Here is a 25,825-nt window from a genome sequence, read left to right as displayed (position 1 = left end):
ATGAACGTTAGCCCAGTGTTCTCTTTCGCTTAGTACACTTGAGCTGCACATAAGAGTGGATGGCATCCTCCTCAAGCTCCCTCTAACAAATTCCATGTATGGCAGTAGGAGCACCCCTCATATTTATGTTTCATCACACTTACTACCTCTGAAAGCCAAAGTATCATGCTTAAAATACAAGCCTCCATTTCTGCCGTTAGACAGAAGCAGATGTCATGCATGATGATGACCTTCAGTACCAAAGCTTCAAATAACATCAGCATGCAACAATACTGGGTTCAAAATAGAAATCTGAAATCCTTATTAGGATCTGCCCAGCATATCAGTATTGTCCCCAGTACATGTGGCGAGCTAAATTTTTCTGAGGTTTGCGGGAGACGGTCTTCATTTTCAGTTACAATCCGTTTGTTTGGTGCTGGCCACGTGTCCTCACATGTTCATGAAGGTATTGGCTCCAATTGTTGCTTTCTTAATTTTACAAGATGTTGTTTTGTATCCTTATCTGGATGATTGGCTGTTGACTGTTGCTTCTCTTTTCAAGGCATGCCAGGATGTGGATTTGGTCCTAAAAACCTTGCAGGATTTCAGTCTTCTGGTGAATGTGTCCAGTTCGCCTCTCACCTCTTCTCAAGAAAAAAAGATTTATAGGAGCTTGACTGAATGGACAGAATTAACTCTCTACAGTCAGTTCAGAGGGATTATTGACACATTCACAGAGTTCTACAAGATGCTGGGTAAGGGTGCAAGGTCTCTTGGCAACCTCGAACACAGTGGTCCCCTGGGCTTCATTTCATTTTAAACCAATTTTGAGCCATATCCTCAACCATTGGGACCCCAGCTCGCAGAACTACAAACAGTTGATTCTCCATTCAGGTCAGGTTGTGCAAGACCGATTGTGGTAGCTGGTTCAGGGCAACCTCTTAAAAGGGAGTTATTTTCCAATTACGGACTCCTGTGCTCTTTACGATGGATGCCAGAATGTAGGGCTGGGTGGGGGGTGTTGGATCAGAGAGAGATGGATGCCCCTTGGTCACAGTGGGAGAGTAGACAGTCTTCGAACTGGAGGGAACTCATGGCTATTAGGAAGGCCTTTGTTTGCCTTTCAGGACTACTTGAGGGGAACACTGTGGTGGTCTGGACAGACAATCAAGTTGCAAGGACATTCTTGAACAGGTAGGGAGATACGAAGAGCATGTCCCTCAATCGGATTGCATCCCTGATTTGTCTCTGGGCGGAGGAGAATATTCTGAGTCTGACTGCAGTTTACTTTCAGGGGGAGATTAATTTCTGGGCAGACAGCCTCAGCAGAAACTTGCCCTCCTCAGAGAAATACCATTTATCTCCTCCTCAGTTCCTCCTTGTCTGACAGGAGTTCAGGGTTCCTTGGCTGGACCTTTTTGCTTCCCCAGAGAATGCTCAATGCCTGAAATTTTTCACGGAGATCATGTCTCCCCTGGCATGGATGGTGGATGTCATCTCTGTCCCATGGCCTCAGGGATTTCTGTATACCTTTGCTCCGATTCCCCTCCTGCCAAGGGTCCTCCAGGAGATCAGGATGGAGAAGGCTCAGGTGATCCTGATGGCCCCTTACTGGCCCAGGAGTTATAGGTTTCCTCTCTTTCTGTCTCTGTACAAGGGTTGTTTTTTTATCTTCCTTGCACACTTTCCTCTACAAAATCCACAGCTGTCTCATCAGGTGGTTACGAGGCTTTGTCTGGTGGATTGGCTGTGTGCGAGTATGGTTGGAGACTCTAGGTTACTCTTCTCAGTTGAGCGAGTAGGGTTGGAGACTGTAGGTTGCTTTTCTCAGGTGGCTTGGGAGATTCAGTCATCTTGAAGACAGTCTACCTTTAGGTCATATAAAAAAACACAGGTTCCTTTTCTAAGTGGTGGTTATCTTGCTCTGAGGTTCCTACGGTCATTGATTCTTTTAAGATTTTTGATTTGTTTCGAGATGAGTTTGTCAAAGGCTTGACTCCTGGTACTCTTTCTGCTCAATGGGCTACGATAAAGGCTTTCCAGTCCTTTTGAGATGACTTCTCTTCTCTTTCCCTCCTAGTTTTGAGGTTAGTTAGGAGTTTCAGACTGCAGAGGCCCACTATCATAAAGAGGTTCCTTTCTGGGATTTGTCCATTTTCCTCCATGGTTTGCAGGATGCCCCTTTTGAGCCATTGTTGAGGAGTCAAGGCGTTGTATGGTTATCAACTAAGCTTGTTTTCTTAGTGGCCATTACATCTCCTAGCCGTCTCCCTGACCGTGTGTTTCTTAGGCTGGATCCTAAGTTCATTCCTAAGGTATCTGCTTCTTTTCACTCTGCTCAGGAGACCATTTTCCTGGTTTTTCTGGATGCCAAGAGAGCCCCTCTGATTTATCTGGAGCAAACTATTTCAGTTGTCAAGCTCCCTATTTATTGCTCATGGTTCGGTGGCGAAGGTGTCTACTCAAACCATAAGTAGGTGGGTCTGTCAGGCCATTACCCACACACATTCTGCGGTGGGAGAGCCTCTTTCACCTGATATCCAAGGTAGATCAACTAGGGCACGTTCCACTTACTGTGCTGAGGCTGGGGATGTGTCCCACTTGGAACTTTGCCGGCCGGCCACTTGTTCTTCCCACCAAGCTTTTCTTAATCATTATTGGCTTTCTTTTTGTGATGGTTTGGATGGCCATTTTTGGGCAAAGGTTTTTGTTGTTGCAGTGAAATGATTGATGTTTCTGTTTTAAAAACATGTATTGCATTTGTTCTATTGGTGCAACCTAGTTTTTTCTGAGCTTGATTATATCCTCAGTTGTTAGGACTGGGACGAGGAGGACCCCATGAGGGGGCAATGAATTTGTTACTACTGGTAATCTTCATTACCACGGTTAGGGGTTCTCTTTGCCCCTGTCCTCTTCCCTCCCGTCTTCCGTGGTTGCACCTTGTGGTCCACACCATAGTAACAAAATAGGAGGTGGTGAGGGGGGAGAAGTCATTTTTTTTTTTTTTTTTTAGTTGTTAGAACTGGGACGAGGAGGAACCCTAATCGGGGTAATGAAGATTACTGGTAAGTAATAAGTTCATCACATCATTGCAGGGAAATGCTACTTGGTTGCAGAGCACAAGCAAAAGCATGTTGCAGTACCTTTAAGACAATAGAGGGGTCATTACAACCTCGGCGGTCTTTTTACAAGACCGCCGAGGGACCGCCGTGCTGAAGATCGCCAGTGGTGGCAGTTTTACGCTCAGCGTATTATGACTGTTGGCAGCTCTACGTCGTTTTTCCGACGGAAAGCCGCCAACAGCCATAGTGTTGGGCGGCGGGGAAGTAGAGGTTGCTCCACCTCCACCGCCACGCCAACAGAACACCGCCCAGCGAATCCCGTCCTGTGAGTCGGCATGGCGGTGTTCTGTTGGCGGTGTGGTGTTGGCGTAGCTGCCCCCATGGCTCCCGTCCCCTCCCGGAGGATCGACGGTACAGGTAAGTTGATCGTCCGTTAGGGGAGGGAGGTGGGGGGGTGTTGTGTGGGTGCATGGGGGTGTGCGTGGGTGTATGTAGAGGGGGTGTGTGAGTGCGTGTATGCTTGCAGGTGTGTTGCGTGTTTTGGGAATGAGTGCGTGTATGTCTGTAGGTATGTCTGTATGGATGTGCGCGTGTATGTTTGAATGTGGGTGTGCGTGTCTGTGTGTGTGGATGTTGGCATGTATGTCGGTGTGTGTGCGTGTATGTGTGTTGGTGGTGCCTGCGTGCGTGTCGGGTGTGTATGTGTAAGGTGATGTCGGGTGGGGAGGGGGTCCTGCCACCTTTGGGGGGTGGTGGGGGTGTAGGGGAGGGAGTCAGGGTGGGGGTGGCGAAGACCCCTATTAGTGTCAGGGAAGGAATTCCCTGGCACTGATAGTGCTAACCGCCATGGATTTCATGGCGGTTCCTACCACTGGAAATCCACGACAGTAAGCCGGGTATTGTGACGGCCGCCGGCCTTGAGACCCAGGTCTCCGGCCTGTTGGCGGTCTTACCGCCGCTTTAACACCGTCCGCCAGGGTTTTAATGACCCCCTAAGTGTGAAGGGAAAGAACTATGCACAGCAATGGTTAAATGGCTGGCACTCCCATTTACATCTTCGTACTCATACAGGTGCAATACTATATTATCGTCAAAATAACTTTTTCTGCCTGTAGATTTACTGTATATCGGTTCCCTTTTGGTCGTTAACACTAAAGACCCTGTAATAAGAAGTGTGTGTGAAATTTGTGTAACTTGCTTTTGTGTACTTATGCACATTTTTGAGAAAATTATGTGACATGCAAATCTGTCATTTAGTGCCACTCGCATTCCTATTGTTTGCCTTGTTCCCAGGCTAATGCATTACATTTTTGGGTTTGAACAGCTGCGTAATTACACAGCATGGCGCACTGGTGTAATTTGGGGAATTTCTTGTAGCAAGCGTGGTGTGAAATTATGTCAATTAAGCCATTGTAATTTAAATTGCGCCTGGGCCTACCTGTAAAGGCTTCTTGAGCTTATGTGCTTTGTTATTTGCTATTGTGATGCTTTACTTTCGAATTTTAAAATAACTCTGTTTTTGGTGATTGTATGAACCATCAGTCTTTTTCTTTCTCCAGCCATAACGCCACAAATGGAAACAGGCGGATGCACAAATATTTGAACAGAATAAGCACTGAAGAGCTGGAACAACAGGAGTTCTTCCTCTAATCTACATCGCTTTGGGTCTCGCAGTTTAACTGTCTAAAATATTTCTCTGTGGAAGAACCCGCCCATCACCAGCGATCCAGCATATCATTGGATGCCTTAAATTTATATTGTTACATTCATCCACGGGAACTACTTTTTCTAAGACACATTTGCACATTTAACGTCATTTTTAAAAGTACTGCTTTGCTATTTTAAACAAATCTGATTCAACAAAATTTCCACTTTCATTATCCTCATAGCAAATGAAACCTCCTCAAAGTTGAGGTAAAGATCCCACTAACTGTATTGCATGAACATCCCTTTCTGCCAGTCTACAAGGAGGGCACTTGCCACTCATTTACACTGTGAATTGATGTGATGTGAACCGTGTTATATTTTTCTTTGGCATCCTTTCTGTTCCTTGTCAGTTGCTATGGTGGAGCATTATCGTGGAGCACATTGAGGTCTGTGCTTAAGCATTAGCATACATTTTTCAGCCCAGAACATTCCTGTTTGCATAATAGCAAATATCTAGACATTTTTTTGTATCACCTGCTTATGTTCATGGATACATGTGGAAATGAGTAAAATGTCTAGACAAAATAGTTTTCATGTTTCTGACCAAATTGCATTCCTACCTAATGTGGGAGCCACCTGCTACTCATGGTAGATATTGTAAATGTGTGTCCTTTCCATCACCAGCGACTCCTGCGAGGCATGGTAAGCAAGTCTCATGTTATTTTGGGATGGATACTGAACTAAAGGTTAGGATTAGGTTGATTTTCCATTGAAATAACTTTCCGTAAAGCACTCAAAGTGTGATCATCTGCAGCAGAATTGATACATTACTCATTACCACGTCAGCTCCCTCACATCTCCTTTGCTGCTCTTCCTGAACATATTTCACCTTATAGAGTCAAAGGCAAAAGCACATTTGAATGAGGAAACTAGTCTTTCTTACCATAGACTATACTAAAATAGTATTCACTGTGTATGTTCCTATACCTAGCTGCTGCTATGGTGGCAGTATATCCAGTGGCCAGTTTAGGGCTATAAAAAAACCAAGAGTACAGTTTTGTCATGAAATTCCGAGAGAGTAAAGTTCTGGGGAACTCATCCACTGGTTGCCTTCACCATTACGTATGCTGATCAATAGCTGATTCGATAGTTTCCTAATATTAATGGTAAGTCTGCTGCTTAACACCCCGTGCTTTCAGTTATCTTTCAAAATCTTGATGTATTTTCTCTTCAGATAGTGTAGCCATCATAGACTAGTGGGTTTGACTGCTTTTGCTAGTGCACTATCTAATTATATATAATAAACACGGTTGTATTTTATTATATCCATCTTCTATTTCCTAATTTGAAATTTACTCGTTAAGTATATGGTTTCTATGGCACTGTTTTGTATATGTCAATAATGTTTGCAAACATGTCTGAGAACTCTGGGTAGAAATCACGTCTGAGAAAGTGTGCCTAGCCTACATTTTTTTCACGTTGTCTCTTAACTTGAATGGCTTAAGCAAGCAGACCCTTGTATCCCACTTGTTAAGATTTCGTCTATAGCTCTTTCACTGCCAATCGTCTGTGATTGGAATCGGTGGGGGCACAGGTTTACTACTTTCTGCAATAATAATACTAGCTTTTCATGACCTGAGCCTGTGCTCTATCTTTGCTGGTTTGCATAACCTAAGGTATCTGAACTGGTAGTTGTTTTCTTTTCACAGAGGAAAAGGTTCAGGGTGTACTTAAAGCAAAGAAACCTGCTGTAACCCAGATTGAGAAGAGCACACTAATCATGGGCTCGTTTAGTTTACTCTGTACTCCGATGAGTGGTTTCTTGTTCGTAGCAATTTTATAAAACTCTTTGGTTGACATGATTATCCAGTTTATGATTAGGGTCATACCAGATGTCTGTGACTTATAAATCAATACATTTCTGAATTGGAGTTTTGTTGTTGCGTTCTTCCCTTAATTTATTTAAATTATACTGTATCGGAGGGGCCTTTTCAAATGCTTTGTCGTTTATTGTGTTCGGGACAAAAATCATGTTAAATTGGCAAATTATATAACCTCTTCACTTTAGTCACAAATCCTGATCTGCACATCTACAGTTTTTCTTCACAATGTGAGCCTGAGGAAATGTGTTTTCTTTTTTACCAAGGCGCAGTCACCTGACCGATAATTAACCAAACTCCAAATGGACAAGCCCAGAATATATTCCTAAATTTCTGCTTCCTAGACTAGAATCATCTGCCACCCTTTAATCCTTAGACTATTAGGTGTACCTTCAAGACAGTGAGAATCACACAATTTTGAGTCAAGCATCATGAATCCAGGCACTAGTACCCTAAACCTCTTACTTACAACGCACATCCAAGCAGATGCTTCCCTTTGTTAGCTTGCAGTATGAGAGCACAACAGTATATATTGCTTTTGAGCATTTGCTGTGGTCAAGCGACATACATGTTTTCTGTCTTTACATTTTTGTAATCTTTAATGTGGACAGTATTTCACCCAGCAAACAAAGAAGTAATGGAAGAACTGCTTGGATTAATCACAGCCACTAGTGGTCACTTGGCGGTGCATTCCAGTCTGATGTTTTTCACCCACTGTGCCACTTCAGGCAGAGACCAACCATATGCACATCAGTCTTGTTACTGCTCCAGTAGGAGTCATCCAGTCCAGATTGCCAGACGAGGTCCCCTTCCAGACGGAAACACATGCACCCCCAAATAGGTTTGGCTATTTTGTGTTTAGTACCTGGGGGCAATTAGCACTACTTCTGTCAGAAAGCTTTTTAGAACTGTGACAACTTTGTTTCCTTCCTACAAAGATAGTGAGATGATTGTGTCAATGGAAAATCAATAGTTTATTGAATTTCTGGTAAGAAAATGGCAAAACCAAGTAAAGGCAGTTTTGCAGCACATGGTCTCTGGGTTGTTATGCCTGTACGCTACCTTCATTCCTTGCAAGATGCTTGTACAGCTCTTAACATTTTCTTTTTTTACAAAACACAAATGTAACACAAAGAAGTAGTATTCCTATCTGGAGTAAACTCAAAAAGCAAATATTACAGCTCCAGAAAGAAGTGCACCTCTTGATCCATCGACCTAAAAAAGGGTAATTTGATTAATAGGGTCAGAGTTCCTTTGCTGCAAATCAAAGGCTGCTCAATACCTGGTAAAACCAGACCCTATTTAAAAGTTAGCCAAATAGCACAAAGTATTTTTAGAAATTCAGGTCTTCATAATGGTACTCCACACCATAGACTGACATTGATAAAGTCATTGTCTTTTAACTAGGTTATTAACGATAGAATACACCTTCCCTTTGGTAAATATCGCCTACATGTGCTCTCACTGGTCTGCATATCAATGGTTAGGACCTGATATTGAAAACGAGTGAATACTTTAGAGCAAGTTGAAGGTGGTGGGGGCATCCAATGGACCATGAACCAAGATCCGTAGCTGGAGAGAACTTCAACTGTTGAAATTTAAGACCACAGTAAGTTGTTTAAAGATAAAAACTATTGTGGTTAAAATAGTGGATTTTTAAAACAGCAATATGAATTGAAAGTGCCCAATCAACTGTGCAGAATATATCGGTCAAACCCCGGCATCAGTGTGTCTTCGTTAATTGGATAGCAAACGTATTGGTGGATCTACAGTGTAACATGCCATGGAGCTCGCAAAGCATGACGAAGTGGAGGCCGCATATGTTCCTGAGATGCGCCATAATTCTGGGGCATACTTTAGTGTCCACAGGGTATGCAGTGTTTACTTTAAAATGCCCATGCACAGCCACCGCAGTTCGCTATTTTGTTGCATCAACTCAGAATGAGATGTTGAATCATTTTCCTCTGCAGCAATGTTTAGGACATTACAAGAATATTACGGTTTGTTCAGATGTGAAAATCACAATTGACACAGATTTTCTTGTGGCTATAAATTCCTGAGCAGGGGACAGTGTTAATTTGCAGTGAAAGAGTGTTGTTTTACCTATTTTTTTGTTTGTTTCATGTTTCTGCAGAATACTTTCGCTGCCCACCGGAACCCAAAATAGTGAGCTCACACATAGATGTCACTGTTAGACACTTACTTACTATGAATTGTTCCAGTTTCTACGGTTTTTATAAACATATTTTACAATAATCATAGGGACTAACTTGTTGCAAGAAGTATTATTTGGAAACTGATCAGTTTTATGCAAATATCAGTATTTCCATTGTGTGTTTTTTTAACCTGGTGACCTGTGCACGAGAATCCCAATGAAATGAACGATTAAAAAACTTGCAAGTAATTTGTCTCGTTATTTACTTAAACAATGTTTTACTGAGTTCATTCGGATGCTGTGGCGTTTAAGAAACGATTGCATCTCCACAGAAGTTCCCCCCTGGGTTTTGCTCTCATCCAAATCATGTACAAATGGAGTGTTCGCTGAAATGACAATACAATACAGAACTTGAATACACCGGGCGGGGGGGAGGTGTCTGGGCACGGTTAAGTCTAGCAACCGTGTTCACCAACAACCAGTGTGCAGACCTTTCGGTAAATACCCTGCCTCCGTGCCAAGACACCTTCCCCCCGCCCGGTGTATTCAAGTTCTGTATTGTCATTTGCTTTATGTTTTGCACATCTTTCTAATTTGTGTTTCTACAATTTTCCTGTGCAAAACACATAGTTTTAGTGGCGTTGACTTTTCTGAAATCCTCGCGAGGTTTCAAAGCATACCCACGCCCAGCTACGTTCACTTGGCTGGAATGAGTTTGGCGATCACCAGCGCCCCCACCGGTGCTTTGGGGATGCTTTCTTTGCAATCACTCTTTCCAATAAAACATGGGGCTCCGTGCAATTTTAATATTTCATTTAATAAATGTTTTAGTTGTAACTTCTTGTTTTCAGTTGTCATGGAGACGTGAAAGCATAATCCCTGGTTCGGCTATGTAGCCCATTTAACAAAGTACATTCACAAGGTCCAAATTTCGCTCTGCAAATGTACTCGGTGGCAACAGCAAGCGTTATTTTTAACTGGTCATGGGGCCGAGTGGACTAATGCACCCACTTCAGGAGTGTCTGGTTTTATCTTTAGGGCACAGGGGTGAAATCCCTTAGAGACCCCCTTTCATTCTGTCCACGTCGATAAAATGAGTACCATAGAGTTAGGGAACAATAAGCATCTGTTATTCAACGCCAGGATTCCCCAAAGGGAAAACATGGGCTTTACTATTTCACGTTATGGTAAGTAAAACATTAGAGCAGTGGCATCTCCTAAGCCAACGATACATGAAATGTTGCTTTTTGTAAAATTCTGCCACAAATAAATTGTCAAGAAAAGCAAATGTTATAGTAAATGTGTTTTGATTTACTTCATTGGTCCCAAATATCCTGCATTTTAAAGTGTCTCATGGATTAAGGTACCTGCCCAGATTTGTCTGTGTACCCAGCAATTGACAGGCATAATAATCATTTTGTATTGTAGCATTTGTATAGCGCTTACTACCTCTGTGTGGCCCACTGAAGGACACTGTGTTACATTTTATTATTGAAAGGGTGTTGATTTTGTTTTGAGCTTATGTGGGAAATGTTTTCATGTTGTGTGTGACCTTGATAGCACACAGCAGCTAGCAGTGTGATGGGTGAGGTTATGAGAAAGATAGATTGACAAATTATAGTTTTTTTAAGGACTAACACATATTAGCCACTACTTAGAACCATCCTAGCATCCTGTAATTGAAGAATGTACAGTAATCCATATGGCAAAACCTACCCTACTGCCATTGTTTTTGCTGGGCCACCAGCATGGCACAGATTTGGTAGTTCTCATTTTGTTCAACCTTATCCCAACTTTTGTCTGAACTGTGAGCCTTTTGAAAACACATTTTATGTGTGTCTCTATAAGCTAACTTTTCTTCTGATCTCCTCTGTCGGGCCCCTCCTCACTCTCACACTCCCTTGACTAAACTCTGCTCTTATCTCTTTCAGTAGGCCTTTGATCTAAAAGACACAAAAAAGTCAAGTCAAATTTATTAATGATTTGGAACTCCTTGGAGGTCCACATTAAAATATCACAATACATATATACACTTCAGGAAGAAAGCATACAGAGTTACATAAAATATATAAAACCATGAAAATACCGCATAATTTAAAATAGTTACATCAGAGATCCTACCAAAAATTAGCTATAATATGCAAAATTACGCAAAACCACAGACCTAAAAACACAGTAGTAGCCAGTAGATGTAATTTCTTGTCCTAGAAAGAACTCCTAATCCAACATCTTTTTTTTTTTTAATTAAATTTTTATTTATAAGAGTTTTCTATAGTGCTAGCAAGACCGAGAGGTTAACAGAGCGCTTTACAACAGAACAGGAAATAAACATAAGAAACACACGAGTCAAGAGTCACTTTGTACAATGAGGATATATATGGGTTCTCATGAATAGAAGGGTGGCAATTCGAGGAAGGGGGGGTGGTGAGGGAGAGACCCTTATTAATGAGAGGGTTGGTTTAGGAGGAATTCTTTCAGTAGTTTCTTAAAGGTCATGTGGGAGGTGTTAGAGCTGATGTGGATGGGTAAGGAGTTCCATATTCTCTGAGCGTTGTTTGAGAAGGAGCATGATCGAGTTTTTTGCTTGTTGGGTTTCGGAAAGAGGAGGAGGAGAGAGTTTGTGCTTCTCAAAGGTCTGGTTTGACCAGCTTTCACTAGCTTGTTAGCGAGGTATTCAGGTTTCCCAGTGTGAAGGGCTTTGTGTGTCAGGCAGGCAGTGCGGAACAGGCAGCGGGCCTCAATCGAGAGCCATTTCAAATTCTTCAGGGCTGGGGAGATGTGGTCAAACTTTTTAGTTCCTGTCACTAGTCTAGCTGCTGCATGAAGAGTGGACCTCATAGGGGCGAGTCGGGATTTGGCCGTGCCAGTGAGGATAGAGATCCCATAGTCTAGTCTTGAGAGTGCCAGTGCTTGAGTGGCCTGTTTGAGGTCATCTTGGGGAATGAAGGATTTGATTTTGTGGAGAAGTTTAAGGCTGCGGAAGGCATTATTAGCGTTTGACTTAATATGGTCTTGCAAGGTCAGGTTGGAGTCCAGAGAGATTCCCAGGGATTTGACCGTGGTAGATGGGGAGAGAGTACATTTGAGGGCGTCAATAGATTTTAGCCATTCTTGCAGTTGAGAAAGCTGGTTAGATTTCGAGAGGAGGAGTATTTCCGTCTTGTCGTGATTGAGTTTGAGGTGGTTATGTGAGAGCCAGCATAGGGCTTCTTTAAGGGTATTGTTTAGACGGTGTATGTCATCTAAGGAAGATAGTTCAATATAGAGTTGCGTGTCATCAGCATAGAGGTGGAAGGGGATATTAGCTCGAGGGAGGATAGTGGTAAGAGGGTCCATGTAGATGTTGAAGAGGGTTGGAGAGAGGACAGAACCCTGGGGGACCCCTCTGGTAATGGGGGAGGTGGGCGAGGTTGAGTTAAGCAGTTTTACTAGCTGTGTACGGTTTTGTAGGAAGGAGGAAAACCAGCGGAGGACAGTGCCTTCAATGCCTACTCTCTTTTGGAGGGAGTCGAGAAGGAGTTTGTGGTCGACAGTGTCAAAGGCTGCTGTAAGATCAAGGAGAATGAGTAGGCAGGGTCTGTCAGAGTCAAGAGAGATGAGGAGGTCATCTACAATGTTAAGGATGGCTGTGCTGCAGTCTTTCCGGAAACCAGATTTAAGAGGGTTTAGGAGGCTGTTGGAATCAATATGTTGAGTTAATTGTTGGAGAGCACATTTTTCGAGAACTTTGGCCAGGAAGGGATGGTTGGAGACAGGTCTATAGTTGTGGAGGTTGTTCGGGTCTGCTCCTGGTTTCTTCAAAATTGGCGTGATTTGGCCTAGTTTTAGGCAGTCTGGGAATACGCCCGTCTGAAGGGAGCTATTGATGATCATTGTCCAAGTAGGGGAGAGGGACTGGTGGAGTTTTTTAGCCAAGGAGGAAGGGAGGGGGTCAGCTAGGTGGGAGGAGGTTTTGGAGGAGGACCTGAGTTTGGAGATGTCCGATACCAGGAGGGGTTGGAAAGAACTCCAGTTAGCGGAGGCCGGCCGATGCGTCCGGGTGGGGAGAGTGATTTCAGTTAGGGGGGGAAGGGTTGTCAGGGAGGTATAGAGCGGGGATAAGATTGACAGTGGATGGGAGGAGGGGCACAATGTTGGGGGAAGAGTCCCTTACTAAGGAACATTCAATCTCAGTGATTTTATCGTTGAAGAAATTGGCAAAGTTAACGCAAGTGGCCTCAGTAGTGGGTAAGGGGTTGGGAGCAGGATTGGTCGTTTGTTGTTTAATGATGTTAAAGAGCTCTATCGGGCGGTTTATGGCTCTGTCAAGGGTATTTTGGAAGAAGGATCTTTTTTCATTATATATGTGTTTTTTGTAACTTCTCCGTGCACTTCTGAGCTGATCTAAGTGGGTAGAGGAGGGGTCAGATCTCCAAAGTCTTTCCATGGCTCTGAGTTGTCTTCTCTCTGAGTTGAGGTCATTGTTGAACCAAGCTCTGGATGGGATGTTTCGCAGTCTTTTCAGTTTTAGAGGGGCAAGCTGATCCAATATGGTAGTTATAGTCGAGTTTTAGTGGGTGGTTAAGTCCGTCGTGGAGAGGATGGTCGAAGGGGGGGGAAGAAGAGAGGTGATTTTTTCTTCAAAGGTAGATAGGGGAATTTGGCTGACATTTCTTTTCCAACTAAAGGATTTTTGGGGATGGGGAGTGAGTTGGGGGATATAGTTGAGATGGAAAAGGATGATATGATGATCTGACCAGTCGACAGAAAGGATATCCATGACCTTGAGGGAATCTTTATGTGCTATAATCGCATCTAGTGTAGCGCCTTTGCTGTGGGTTTGGCCCTTGCAGTGTTGGGAAAGGTTGTTGCTGTGAAGGAGGTCATGTAGGGATTGAATGAGTGCATTGTTCTCATCATTCCAGCGAAGGTTGAGATCGCCCAAGATGATAAAGTTGGGGTCAGAGAGGGAGCAGTGAGTTATTAGGTCAGCTAGGTGATCCGCAAAAGGTTGGGTATTACCCGGGGGGTGGTAGAGAAGGTGGAAGGTCACCTTAGAGTTGACGCATGTCTTCAAGGAGGCGTTTGTGTTCACAGGAATTGAAAATGAGAGCTTCTTTGAAATCAAGTTCTATGGTATTTTTGTGGATGATGGCAATACCTCCCCCCGGTCGGTTCTTTCTCTCTTTGTTGTAGATAGAGTAGCCGGGAGGGACAAGGGTGTCCAAGATTGGTTGAGAGAGTTCGGTTAGCCAGGTCTTTGTGATGAAGGCAATGTCAATGTTATGGTTGAGGATAGCGTCAGAAAGATCCGTAGCATGTTTGACTGCTGATCTACAGTTAATGAGCATGCAGTTGGTGCGAGGATTGATCTTAGGCTCAGGTTTGAAAGGGAGAGGGGGGATATTAACGAGGTGGGCAGGGGGTCTGGGAGAGGGAGGTTGTATGCGTTGTCTCCTGAAACCGGTGATGACTTGTAGGTTAGAAGGGGGGATCAGGGTGGGGAGGGACGGGTTATAGGAGAGAGCGAGTATGGTGGCTTCCTTGTGGGATAAAGGAGGGATGGTTCTTCTAGGTCTCAAGGTGTTACGAGGAAGGGGTCTAGAGGACCAGTGGATACTCTGTGAAGAATTGTTGGCCGACAGAAGCGTGAGTGTCTGGGTCGGCACTGGGGGAAACAGTGAGTCGAGGCTTTTCACTAATTTGTTAATGCCTTGAATGATGAGTTTTAGTTGGGATTCAAGGTTGGAGAGCCGTGAATTAATATTCGTGGAGGGAAAGGAATTAGGGGTGGAGGAGTGGGAGGAAAAGTTCTTCTTAGGTAGGGGCTGGGGAGATTGATTCGGATGGGATATAGGATCATTGGGCAGAAGGTTAAAGGAGGCTGTCGAGGGGTGGGAGGGGTTAGAGTCAGAGTAAGGGTTAGGGGAGAAAGGGGGGGGCAGGCTTGATATGAAAGTCTCTACAGGTCAACAAGTTGGGTCTAGAGGGGATCCGGGGGAGAGGGGGAGAGGGGGAGGAATGAGGGGCGATGGAGGGGGGGGGAGTCGAAGGGGGGTTCGGGGAAAGGAGAGGTGTTGTGGGAGAGGATCATGGGAGTTTGGGAGGAGGAGACAGAGTGGGCGTAGTGACAGGGGGTATTGAGGTTAAGGGAGTAAGAGGCATGATTGAGGTGAGAGGGGAAAATGGGGATGAGTGGGTCAGACAGGATGGGGTTGTGGGCACTGGGAGCCGGGGGGGGGGGGGCAGGGGGTGGTGGTGGGTGGGATAATGGGGGTGGGGTGTCAATGGGCTGGGGGTGGATGGGGGGGAGGGAGTGTAGACTTAAGGGAGGGGAATAAGGATTCAAAGGCACGGAGGTTGGAGTCATTAGCTTGAATCATCATGGTTCCATTTCTGAAGATGGAGATGATGACATTTCCCTGGAAAGCCGGGGAGCAGGAGATAGAGAGTTTGCAACCGTAAGGGATATTAGTAGTCTTAAAGGGGTGGAGGAGAGTAGTGAGGAGGGTGTTCCATTTAGCCGGGCGTTTAGTGAAGAAGATGAGATCAGTCTTTTTCGGGCCTTTATGGGCAGTGAAGTAGGTGTCCACAAGAAGTAGCTCCGGATGTTGCCTGGAAAGTTTGCGTTTGAAGTTTTTCAGCGCAGAGGGGGAGAGGTGATTAGGGGGAGAAATGGAGAAGGAGTTGGGCCCATGGGGTTTAAGGAAGGGGGAAATGGGGGAGGAGGTGTATCCTGTGGGGGGCGACATCAGGAGGACGAGGTGAGGCTCATGCTCGTGAGGGGGTTAAAAAGGGGGCTCAGGGTAGGGTGGAAAAGGGGGAGGGGATAAGGCGGGAGGGGTCAAGAAGGAGGCCAAGGATCTAGGGGGGGTTGACAGGAGGAAAATCAAGGGTAGGGGGCTTGAACTGAGGTAGAGAAGCTCCGCAGATAGCGACAAGGAGGGAAAGAGGGGAGACCTAGAAAGGAGTGGACTTGTAGGGAGATGGGCGGACACAAAGTGGGGAAGGGTGGGAGGGAGACCACTAGTTAAAGGAGGAAGGAAAGGTGGGGCAGGCAAGGGGGTAGGGGGCTCCACTTCAGGGGATCACTTAGGACCAACACACAGGGTCAGGATAGGCAGCCTCACTGCTAGTAGAAAAGTTGGGTGAGGAACGCATGAAGATGGTGGACGAGAAGATCAGTCAAATAGCAGATCACCCAGATCCAAGGGTCACAGGGAACATGCAGAACTCGATGCCCGATCTAAGCCCACTGGTGAACACTGGTAAGCATCAGAAAGGGGTGGGGCCAGCTCACTTGCCTCACGCAAAACGCTGCGCGGAAAGGACACACATGTGAAGGACAGAAGAACCCGGAGCTCCTGCCCCTCCGGGACCTCAGGGAGTCAGCCCAGCAGTCAGATCAAAGTTCAAGGACACTCCCTATCTCGGACGGGCGGGACCATATGGAAGATTCCTCCCAAGCTAGAGTCAGGGGTGGTGAAGCAGCACCTCCTAGAAGTATAGCTCCTCCTGTAGTGCAAGCGGTGAAACTAAACGTCCCCAATAGCGAGTCAGGGATGGCGAAGCAGCGCCTCCTGGGTAAGAAGGTCCTCGCGAGCTGCAGGCGGCGCAAGACAACCTTTACAAAGAGGAGACTAGTGCCTAAGTCGGCCCAAGATTAGCTCCAGTAGACTACCCCAGGTTAGGGGTCTTCAGCGTCGGCAAAGATGGCTGACGGGCAGCTCCTCACAGGTGAAAGCCGGAGATGGGGGCTCCTCCAAGGCTGGGGCCAGAGAAGGGGCTCCAGTAGACCAACCCAGGTTAGGGGCCTCTAGGGACGGTGTAGTCAGGCGGCTCCTCGCGGGTCAGAGTCGGGGGAGGTGACTCCTAAACAGTTGGAGCCAGAGATGAGGCTTCGGAAGGAGGGAGTCCGGTCCTGCCTTAGACCCAAACTGTTCGGGAAAGGCAGCACACGCCGGCAGCCCGGCAGCGGGATCAGGGACGCAGAAGAATGCCCATTTGCAGCCTCAGTACAGATGGCGGTCGGGTAGGCTCCCACGAGATGGAGCCGGCGATAACCGCTCCTCAGAGGTAGGGGCAAGAGACAAGGCTCCGGGAGAGCGGAGACTTAGACCAGTGTCTGACTCTCCCGGCGGGACCAAAGACACTGAAAAAGATACCCTCAGCTGCCTCAGTGCAAAGACAGCCCGACTGCGGGGGCAGGTGAGGCTCCGGGAGAGCGGAGACCAGGTCCGGCGTCAGTCTCATCCGGTGGGACCAAAGATGTTGAAAAATGCCCATGGCTGCATCAGTGCAAAGGCGGCCCAACTGCAGGGACGGGCGGTGCACCGGGGACCTGGACGCCAATCGATCCTCAGTCCTCGCGTACAGGGCTCAAAGGCATCAACTAACCCCCAAAAACCCTGTCCGAGTCAGGAGGATCAAGGGCGGTCAGTGGTAGAGGGGGGGCCACCAGAGGGAAGGAGGAGAATCAGGACTTACATCAAAAAGTGATCCCAACCCTCAGGAGCTCCTGAATGTCAACTCCAGCCAGCAGAATATTTGTTCGATTCTTCTGGATACTGCAAATCAGATCTGATGGATACTTCTAAATATAGGCTCCTCATCTTTAGAATATCCCCTGGCACCAAACTGGATCTGGAAGATTCTTCAGCACAGTCCGGCACAACTACTAGGTAGCATTGTGCAGTTCTGCATCAATGCAGCTCCACCACAGAAGCATAAAGTGTAACTTTATATAGGTGCTACCCAAGCACACTGACGTCAGTTCCTTTCTTCCTGCTCCTTCGTATGTGGATCCAAAGCTACCTCCTATGTTTTCTCATCAACTGATGAACTTTTCTCTTAAAATTATTTACCACTGTGCAAGGAAATAAAACTAAAGAGTTTAAGCCCTGTAGGGACTGTCACAAACAAATGTCTGTGGCAGATGCCTGTGAGGCGTGTCTGTGGTGTTGGGTTCAGGCAGCGACTCCCAAGTCGTGTGAGGAGTGTGCCCTGATGCACCCGAAAGTGATCTGGGACCGCGAATCCCAGCTGTACATCACAGAAGAAAGTCATGTATGGGCGGCTCCTGTTCAATGTCAGTGACACAAATCTCTTCATTAGTCTGTGGACCGGTCCAGCGATAGATCATTTTCGCATTCCAAGTCATTGGGTAATTCAAAGCCCAAAAAGAAGCACAAGAAGTCCAAGCCAGCCCTGTCCTAGTCTTGCTGTTCTCTGCCTGAGAAAACTCGAGGACATCAAACACAGGCTACTGGTTCCCTCCTTTGCACCTTCGGCTCCAGTGGATCCACAGAGGCCTCTAATCAGGTTAGCGGATGGGTTCACCCTTGTTGCTGTCTGTGCCTTCTGAATCTGCTTCGGGTTCAGCCCTTACTCCTGGATTGAGTCCATACCAAGCACCATGATCCATAACTGTTTCCGGTTGATGCTGGCAGTGACGCTGCCAAAGCTGAAGGAGGGCATGCAGCCCATATTTCTGTCTCAAGCCGAATCCATCTTGACCTTGGATGAATCCGTGCTCGACTTTAGTCCCTACGTGCCTGGTCCCAATACATTTCGACTCAGATAAGACAATGCCTTTTCCTAGGAGTCATCCTCCAGTGCTCCGAAAATAATTGGGATTCGATTCTGACCATAGCCAACCAGCTTTTGGTGATTATTTGATTCTACCCACAATAGGATGATGATGTGGTGCCACAGCAGGGCCTTAATTTGCTCCTTGTTTTCTATGTGTACTCTTTTTGAGACATTAAACTGCTGTCCCCTCTGTCTCCTGACCCCTGAAATAGAACATAGACTCCTTATTAACTGTGCTATATCCCACTTGGTCTAGTTTCAATATTTTCAGTTTATAGGTGCTCGATGCAGGATTAACATGGATGTAATGTGAGAGTCTAGTGGAAAGGCTAAAGACTGCTTTTCTCATCGCAATACCCTCAGCTCGTCACATGAGTGAGCTTCAAACTCTGTCAGTCCAGCTATCCTACACCACCCTTAGTCTAGAAACCTGGTGCTGAGGAGTAGAGCAGCCTTTCTACTGAAAGTTGAGATTTATTTTCACACTGGGCAATTCATCACTCTTCCAATGTACTTTGTCCAGCCTCAGCTTTTGAAAGAGGAGAGACTTCTTCATTTGGACCCTCAAGGAGCACTCAGCTTTTACAGTGATCTTACCAATGTCCATCAAGTGGACGATCAGCTCTTTGTGGTGTTTTCCAGAGAAAAGAGAGACAGATAGGTGCAGAAAAGACTTTGTCCAGGTGAATAATCCTCTGCATTAAGATCTGAGATGAGGTGGCCAAAAAGCAGCCTCCAGAACAGTTCAGTGGCCATCCCACCAGGACCAATGCTGATACCACTGCATTAACATGCAGAGTTGCTATCCTGGATATTTGTCGGATTGCAACATGGAAATCAGTGCACATATTCACGAAGCACTACTGCCTTGATAGCCAGGTACCACGGGAAGGGTATTTTGGCCAATCAGTGACCATTCAGTCCTGTAGTTCTTTTTGGTCTGAGTCATACCACAGACCCATCATGGGAGGTACTGCTTTGGTATCTATTCGAAAGGTTGCGTAATCAGCGGTTAGAAGTATCCTAAAGTAGAACAAGTTAGTTACCTTCGGTAATGCTCTTTCTGCTGGATTTTCTAATTGCAGGTTTGTCACCACCTTCCCACCTCCCAATTCTGTGGAATGGTCTGTTTCTCCATCTGAAAAGGACCAAATTGCACACTTGCATAAATAATTATTTTTTGGTCTCCACGTCTGAAGATGTGGACGATATCCAGAAAGAAACCAACATCAGCGTGATTGGTTGGTGTCTGTATGCTGCTCCAGTTGCCACTTCTAGGGCAGAGTGGAGCCGACACGAAACCAGACAACACCCCCTATTCATAATCAGGGACTATGCTGAAAAATCTGGATCTAGACTGGCACTTAGAGATATGCTTAAGGTGAGAAATCTGCGGTTAGATAGAATATTCAACAGAAAAGCGCCTGCCCTGGGAGAGCTTAGCCTTTATGTTGGGATTAGGCTTGGGTGGAACTTGCGGAGTTTAACTCCCCAGAATTCCGCAGTTTAAAAAACTCAGCAAAATTCTGTGGGCGGGCTGAAATAGGCACAGTGCACTGCATGCGCTGTGATCTAGCACTGGGAGCTTGTTCCGCACTGAAAAAATCAGCGCAAATGGCACCACGAGGAGCGCCTGAGTAGATTTTCTACTCTAGCAGCAGCTTCCTGACCGCAAACAGTTGCAACCGCCCGCGTTACAGAAATGTCACCCTGGTGGCCTCTAGACACCTGAAAATTGTACTAAGGAATGCCAATCACGAGCCACGTGTGAAAAAAAACATTGCCACGTGGTGGTTGGCGGAATTTGGCCGGAACTCCAGGTTACAAGCATAACATCTAGTGGCCAAACGCCGCCAGAAGAGCAGAATGTATCACCCACCCCTACTTAGGATGGGGATGTCCTCTGCATGGTGAACGTGTGTGTACCCCTGGCATATATGAAAAATAGATTATTTTTGTAGACACAAGACATGTACAGCCATATACTGGGCCCTCTTCTTGTGGCAACTTCTGTCATGCAGTGATTGGGTAGGAAACTAGGTTCCAAATTATGAGATTCAGATGATGCTGCATGACATGGCTATATATTCTACACTAAGGCCTTTAAAATTAGCTACTAAAAGAAGGTCCTATAATGCAACAAAAGTATAAAAATATCCTTGTTGTAAGGGAAGGTTGACACGTCAAGCTAGCATCTATCTTGGGTACTTTAGACCAGGCTTCTATAGGCAAGGCACATTTCTCAAATACAGAAAAGAAACTGATTACGTTCTGAAATGATAACCATTTTCATTTCTTTCGAACTGGAAGGTGATTTCCTTCAAACGTATTTCTACCTCTAGAGTGCAGCAGGTGCAAATGGAGATCGTCTGGAGCAAGAGCACCATAAAGGTAAGGCAGACGCCATCCTTGCTGAGTGGCTGTCTCTTCCCTCAGCAGGAAGGGGGAAGCCTCACATAAACCTGTTGTTCTGTGGAGTTGAGGACTTCGCACAACATATGGTATGTGTGGCATGCTAAATACCTTGTCTGGTTCTTGGATCCGAATGGAGGAGGGTTATGGTTGTACAGCAAGGTGATGCCTGAATTAATATCATCTATTGGCTAAGGTTTGGGGCAGCATTTGACTTCATAGTTTTTCAACCACTATGCCACCCTATAAAGAGATCTGTATTTGTATATGAGCCTTAATCCTCCTATACTAGTAACAGTCCAGCCCCAACTGGCAGGCCAGGTCCCCTCTGCACAGTAGCACAATCAATCCCAGCCTGCTTTTCCTATAGTTAGGCCTCGTCAGTAAATAATAGCTTGACTTCCATGCGATGGTCTTGGCATATGGTGGAAACCAGGGTGTCTACTGTAAGAAATGCATCAATTAACCTCAGCCACAGTCCTTTCTTCTTCTAAAATACTTAACTGACATCTTCGGGGACAGTCGGACGAATACAGATTGAGGCTTACTTGATTGGGTTGAAATTAAAGCCGAGCTAGAGAGGGGAGTATCATCAACCCATGCACTACTATTTCAGCAGCACCGCCCAAGTTCAATTTTGTGTGTCGGGAATTCAAAAAGCAGACAGCACTGTATGCAAATTGCCCTCAGATTGAAAGAAGGTAATTTCAGATGTCTGAAAATGAGGTGAGTTGCCTTGAAAAGGACAAGTTTTAGTATTTAAATAATAAAAGACTTTCTATGCAGGTACATCTTCAAAGTAAGTAAAAAGGGAGCGTTTTTAGTTAAAACAGTTTCAAAAAATGGAACGAAACCACACTTAATTTATGTTTTTTCTGCTAATGCGGTGCCTAGAAACGAGAGTTTTAAAAGTGCACAAAAACAAAATAAAAGAAGTAACATACAAAGAGATACACATAGAAGCAAACAAGCATTAACATAACCACTAAATATGACTCTGTATAGTGTACACTCAAACCCAGACACAATAAAGGAACTCATAAGGCCGTGGATCATGCACAGAGGCCAACAAAACTGCACACGTTTCCACAAAGGCAGCAAACATAGATATCAATGCATGCAGACTAAGTGTCACACATGACCACATGCAATAGGCACACTGTGTGCATCAGCAGAGCGCAGGATGACATGCTCATGTGGGACAAAGTGGAATGCACTAGGGTGCACCTGGCATGGAGGCAAACCCAGGACGGGACTGTAAAAATTTCAGGACAGAGGCTCAAAATTCAGGACAGAAATTCAAGACAAAGGGTCAAAATTCAGGAGAAGAGGAGGAGCGGCCATACCCCCACTGGTTTATTAATGTGTTTATTTACTATTTTTTTGCACTCCTTATTCGATGTTTGAGTTTGCCTTAGGTATGCTACATTCAGATGGTGCATTATGTTCTTGTTCAATAATAAATTGATGCCCTTGACCACGGTGTTTAGGGCATCACTCCTACCCAAATATACCCAATCTTTCTTGGGGAGAAAGCAACAACAATCATTTGATTATGTTTCTAATCATGTAAATACGCACGGCACACAGTTTCAGAAACATTAAGGTAAGTGACTTGTTTAACTTCTGCTAGTTTAGGAAAGTTGAACAAACACATCTGGCTCACCTGACCCTCCACTAGACCTCAAACCTAAACAAAAATAATGAAGAAAATCAAATGGTTTGGGTGACAGTCTCACACCAAATTTCAAGCTGTGTGATACACACAACCTATTTGTAGCCTAATAGCACCAAGAAGGCCCAATTGCTGCATTAGAGTGTGGGTCAGGGACTCTATATTCATCTCAGAACTGGAAGCCTGACCACCAAGCAGAAAATGAAAGAGCAGTATGAAGGCAAGATCAGATGGAGGAACCGCAGCAACTGATTCAAAGGGTCATTGCTGTTGGCACATTGTGCTGGGAAGATATTCTCCCCAAAAAATGCGCTTGTGAGAATCCATCACTATTCTCACCAATCAAGGTCAACTAGATCTTTGGACTTGGAGAAGAGTGTAGTAGTCAGAATCATTCAATCACAAATCAATAACATTATACCTTAAACAATTCTAGACACCATGACCAATTTAATACTAAATCAAACTCCAAACTGAATAAAGTTTCAAAGCTTTATTACAATCCCAAAATCAATGTGACGTATGTGGTGTGCAAAACTAAATTATTATAAACATACATGAAAACCATAGGTTGACCGATATGTCTGAAAAGATTTAACCTACTAAACAATACTGTTAAACACTCCAAAGGAATAATAATGATTAGCAACATCACAATATACACATTTTTATCAGATCTCAAAGCAGATGATGGTGACATCAGTAAATCAACACAATACAGTTTAACATTCAGATTTCAGGGCCTGGCCGTTCCTATTATTAACACAAATTTAGACTTGCATGTGTGGGAATGGGCTAACACATGCCGACAAAAGATAAAAGAAACACAAAAATAATTTGGAAAATCATCTAACTAAGGCAACTCTCTATAAAATTGTGCTGGTGTGATTATCTGAACTGAAAAGGAAACACAAAACCACATTTATTTATACCTCTCCTCATGGACAGCAGTCAGTGATATTTCATCGGTCAGAACGGTCACTTTCTTATGACGTCAGTTGACAACAGCACCAGGCACACGGGTTGCACATAGGACAGATCAGCAGTTCAGAATTAGTTGGGCCTATTAGTACTGAACAGCATACATGAATAGTGCAATTAAGACTAAGATGAAAACTCATCAGGGGACTTGAAGGAAACAGGGGGTGGCAGTAGGCATAAGACAAGAATAGACAGATTCTGGCAGGGATCTGGACAAACTCTCAGTTTCAAAGTCTCTCACTAATTAAAATGACCACAATCCTCTTGATTGGTTCTTCAGGTGGGCTCTCTTCAAGCATCAGATTCAGTATCCAATGTTTGTGGATCACACCATCAAATTCGCAACTATTCCAGATTTTCTCAGCAAAAGTGCATTGTCCTTTCAATTATTTCACACAGTTCTGACAAAATATTACATGATCTAAATGTTTGCAACATCATTTACGGTACACTAAATAAACTAATACATTTTCATAGGAATCATAGATTTCCTGTCTTGTTCGACATCTAGAACAAATAATGTTACATTGTTTATAGTAAACATGTTCCTTGCCTTCAATACAATAGGACATTCAACTTCACATCAGCAACCTAGGAAAAGGATTCAGGTCAGAGGGAACAGAATAAGCAAATGATTTTCCACTACTACTGCAAAATGAATCTTTCAGGCCTAGTCAAGCTAAGAAAGCCTTAATATACACTAATACACTTAATGCATTAATAAACCCATGCGCACCTTACAGTTCAGTTCAAATATGCAAAGCAATGATTTAATTGCAAACATTATTTATTGATGTTAGATCAATTTCGACTTGTATTTATTTTTCTGCACACATGTACCACATTTATAAAATCCATTTAATTCAATACATACCTTTAATTCATATTCATTTAATATCTTCATTCTAATATTAATCTTAATAAAAAACACTCTTACCATTATAGTACTGCATTTCATATAAACGCAAAATCTTTCATGTTAAAACGTAATGCTCAATACAAATGACGGCCACATGGTTCACCATAATTCAAACATGCACATTTTACAACTTGTGTTATTTTCTCTGTTAGACTTTAAAATGTAGGTTGATTAGTTACCATATGCTAACTTCTATGTCACTAATGTATTAATAAAACTTGATCTTTCATTGCCAAGAACCAGACAAATACATACAAGAAGAACAAGGCGAGACAATTCCTAAAATGAGAATCAGAATCTGAAACAGAAGAGGCACTGCCAAGTGGTTGAATAAGCTGGCTAACTCTGCTGGTGCAATGGTTCATTGGTAGTGCTTGTGGAGAGTGAGCAGGAGCCAGGCCCTTTGGAATGTTGGGCCCTGGCCAGTTGCCCACTCTGTCCATGTCTTAAAGTGTCTCTGCAGTTCAGCCTGGCCTGAACCAGTGATTTGGCTCATCCGTAATTGCAAAAAAGCACACACAACTTTCTAAGTATTTGGAATACAAATTACACAACAAACTACATTTTTAAAGATAATAAAGACTTTAAAACTTAGATAGGGTTTAACACACGCAAGTGATTCATTTTAATATATTTGATCACAACATTGCATAGAAATGTATTTGCATTGGAAGTTTTAAAACATGAACTTTAAAGCAAGTATTAACCCTTCCTCCTGACAAACCCATGAGTGAATAATGTGTATACATTTTCAGGTGTCCCTTGTGTCATGTTCAATATTATTTTTATGGATAGAGGAACATTACAGGCTTTTGAAGCTATACAAATGAAGTTTTTACACAGGATCCATCCTGACCTAAATAACTTGAAAGTGTTCTCAAATGTCACTATCAAATAAACTAGACACATGAAGTAAATTGATGTGACATAAATCACACAGTTTAGTCATGTGGGTCAGCCGGAATTTAAACCCAGGTTTTGTGATCACACAGTGCAATGAATCAACTGACTAGATTGTTTTCTTTTTCTCCCCCACCTTTAGAACCAGAGGGCAGTGTTTTTGTACTATTCTGTTAGATGCATAGTAGGTACACTGTGTTAAGTAAATACAGACCGCAGGTTAATTTGATATGTGTAAAAAAGTACATGGTGGAGGTGAGGGAATGCAGGACAACATATGCTAACATTGCTGGCTTTCTCAGTGGTTGAAGGGCATTAAATAAAGTCTGGATATTGTGATCTTGAGTACATGCAGTGGGGATGTGGTCAGTGAGCCTTAAGGCAGAATCAAAGAGCTAAAAAGAACAAACTATTTGGTGACTATTTTTTGGATCTATCACCATCAGGTAACTGCATTTAAAATGAAAAGTAAATGCAAGTTTGGAAAATCAGCACTGAATACAGTATTTTATGTTATGAAACCTGAGTTGGTTAATGTTATCATTGCAGATGTATGTGTGTGTGCAACCAGAAGTCCATAGAACTGAATTCTGTTTGGTTCAGCAGGGAATAGTGACTTTTGTGTTCTTAGCGCAATGAGGTCCC

At 44.2% G+C, this 25,825-nt stretch overlaps 1 protein-coding gene across 3 annotated transcripts in view; it reads left to right on the top strand.

Moving 5' to 3' along the window:
* Positions 1-8,972, top strand: part of SNCAIP (synuclein alpha interacting protein) — a 372,935-nt gene extending 363,963 nt beyond the window's left edge. For all 3 annotated transcript variants that reach the window (XM_069226977.1, XM_069226964.1, XM_069226971.1), the window contains one exon: positions 4,601-8,972. In XM_069226977.1, the coding sequence (XP_069083078.1) occupies positions 4,601-4,606 (6 nt within the window). In that variant the 3' untranslated portion in view covers positions 4,607-8,972. The remainder of the gene's footprint in view (positions 1-4,600) is intronic.
* Positions 8,973-25,825: the final 16,853 nt, after the last annotated feature.

Source organism: Pleurodeles waltl, chromosome 1_1 (genome assembly GCF_031143425.1).
Source record: "Pleurodeles waltl isolate 20211129_DDA chromosome 1_1, aPleWal1.hap1.20221129, whole genome shotgun sequence".
NCBI classification, from domain to species: Eukaryota; Metazoa; Chordata; class Amphibia; order Caudata; family Salamandridae; genus Pleurodeles; species Pleurodeles waltl.
The sequence above is the reverse complement of the archived record's forward strand: the minus strand, read 5'-3'. Positions and strand labels throughout refer to the sequence as shown.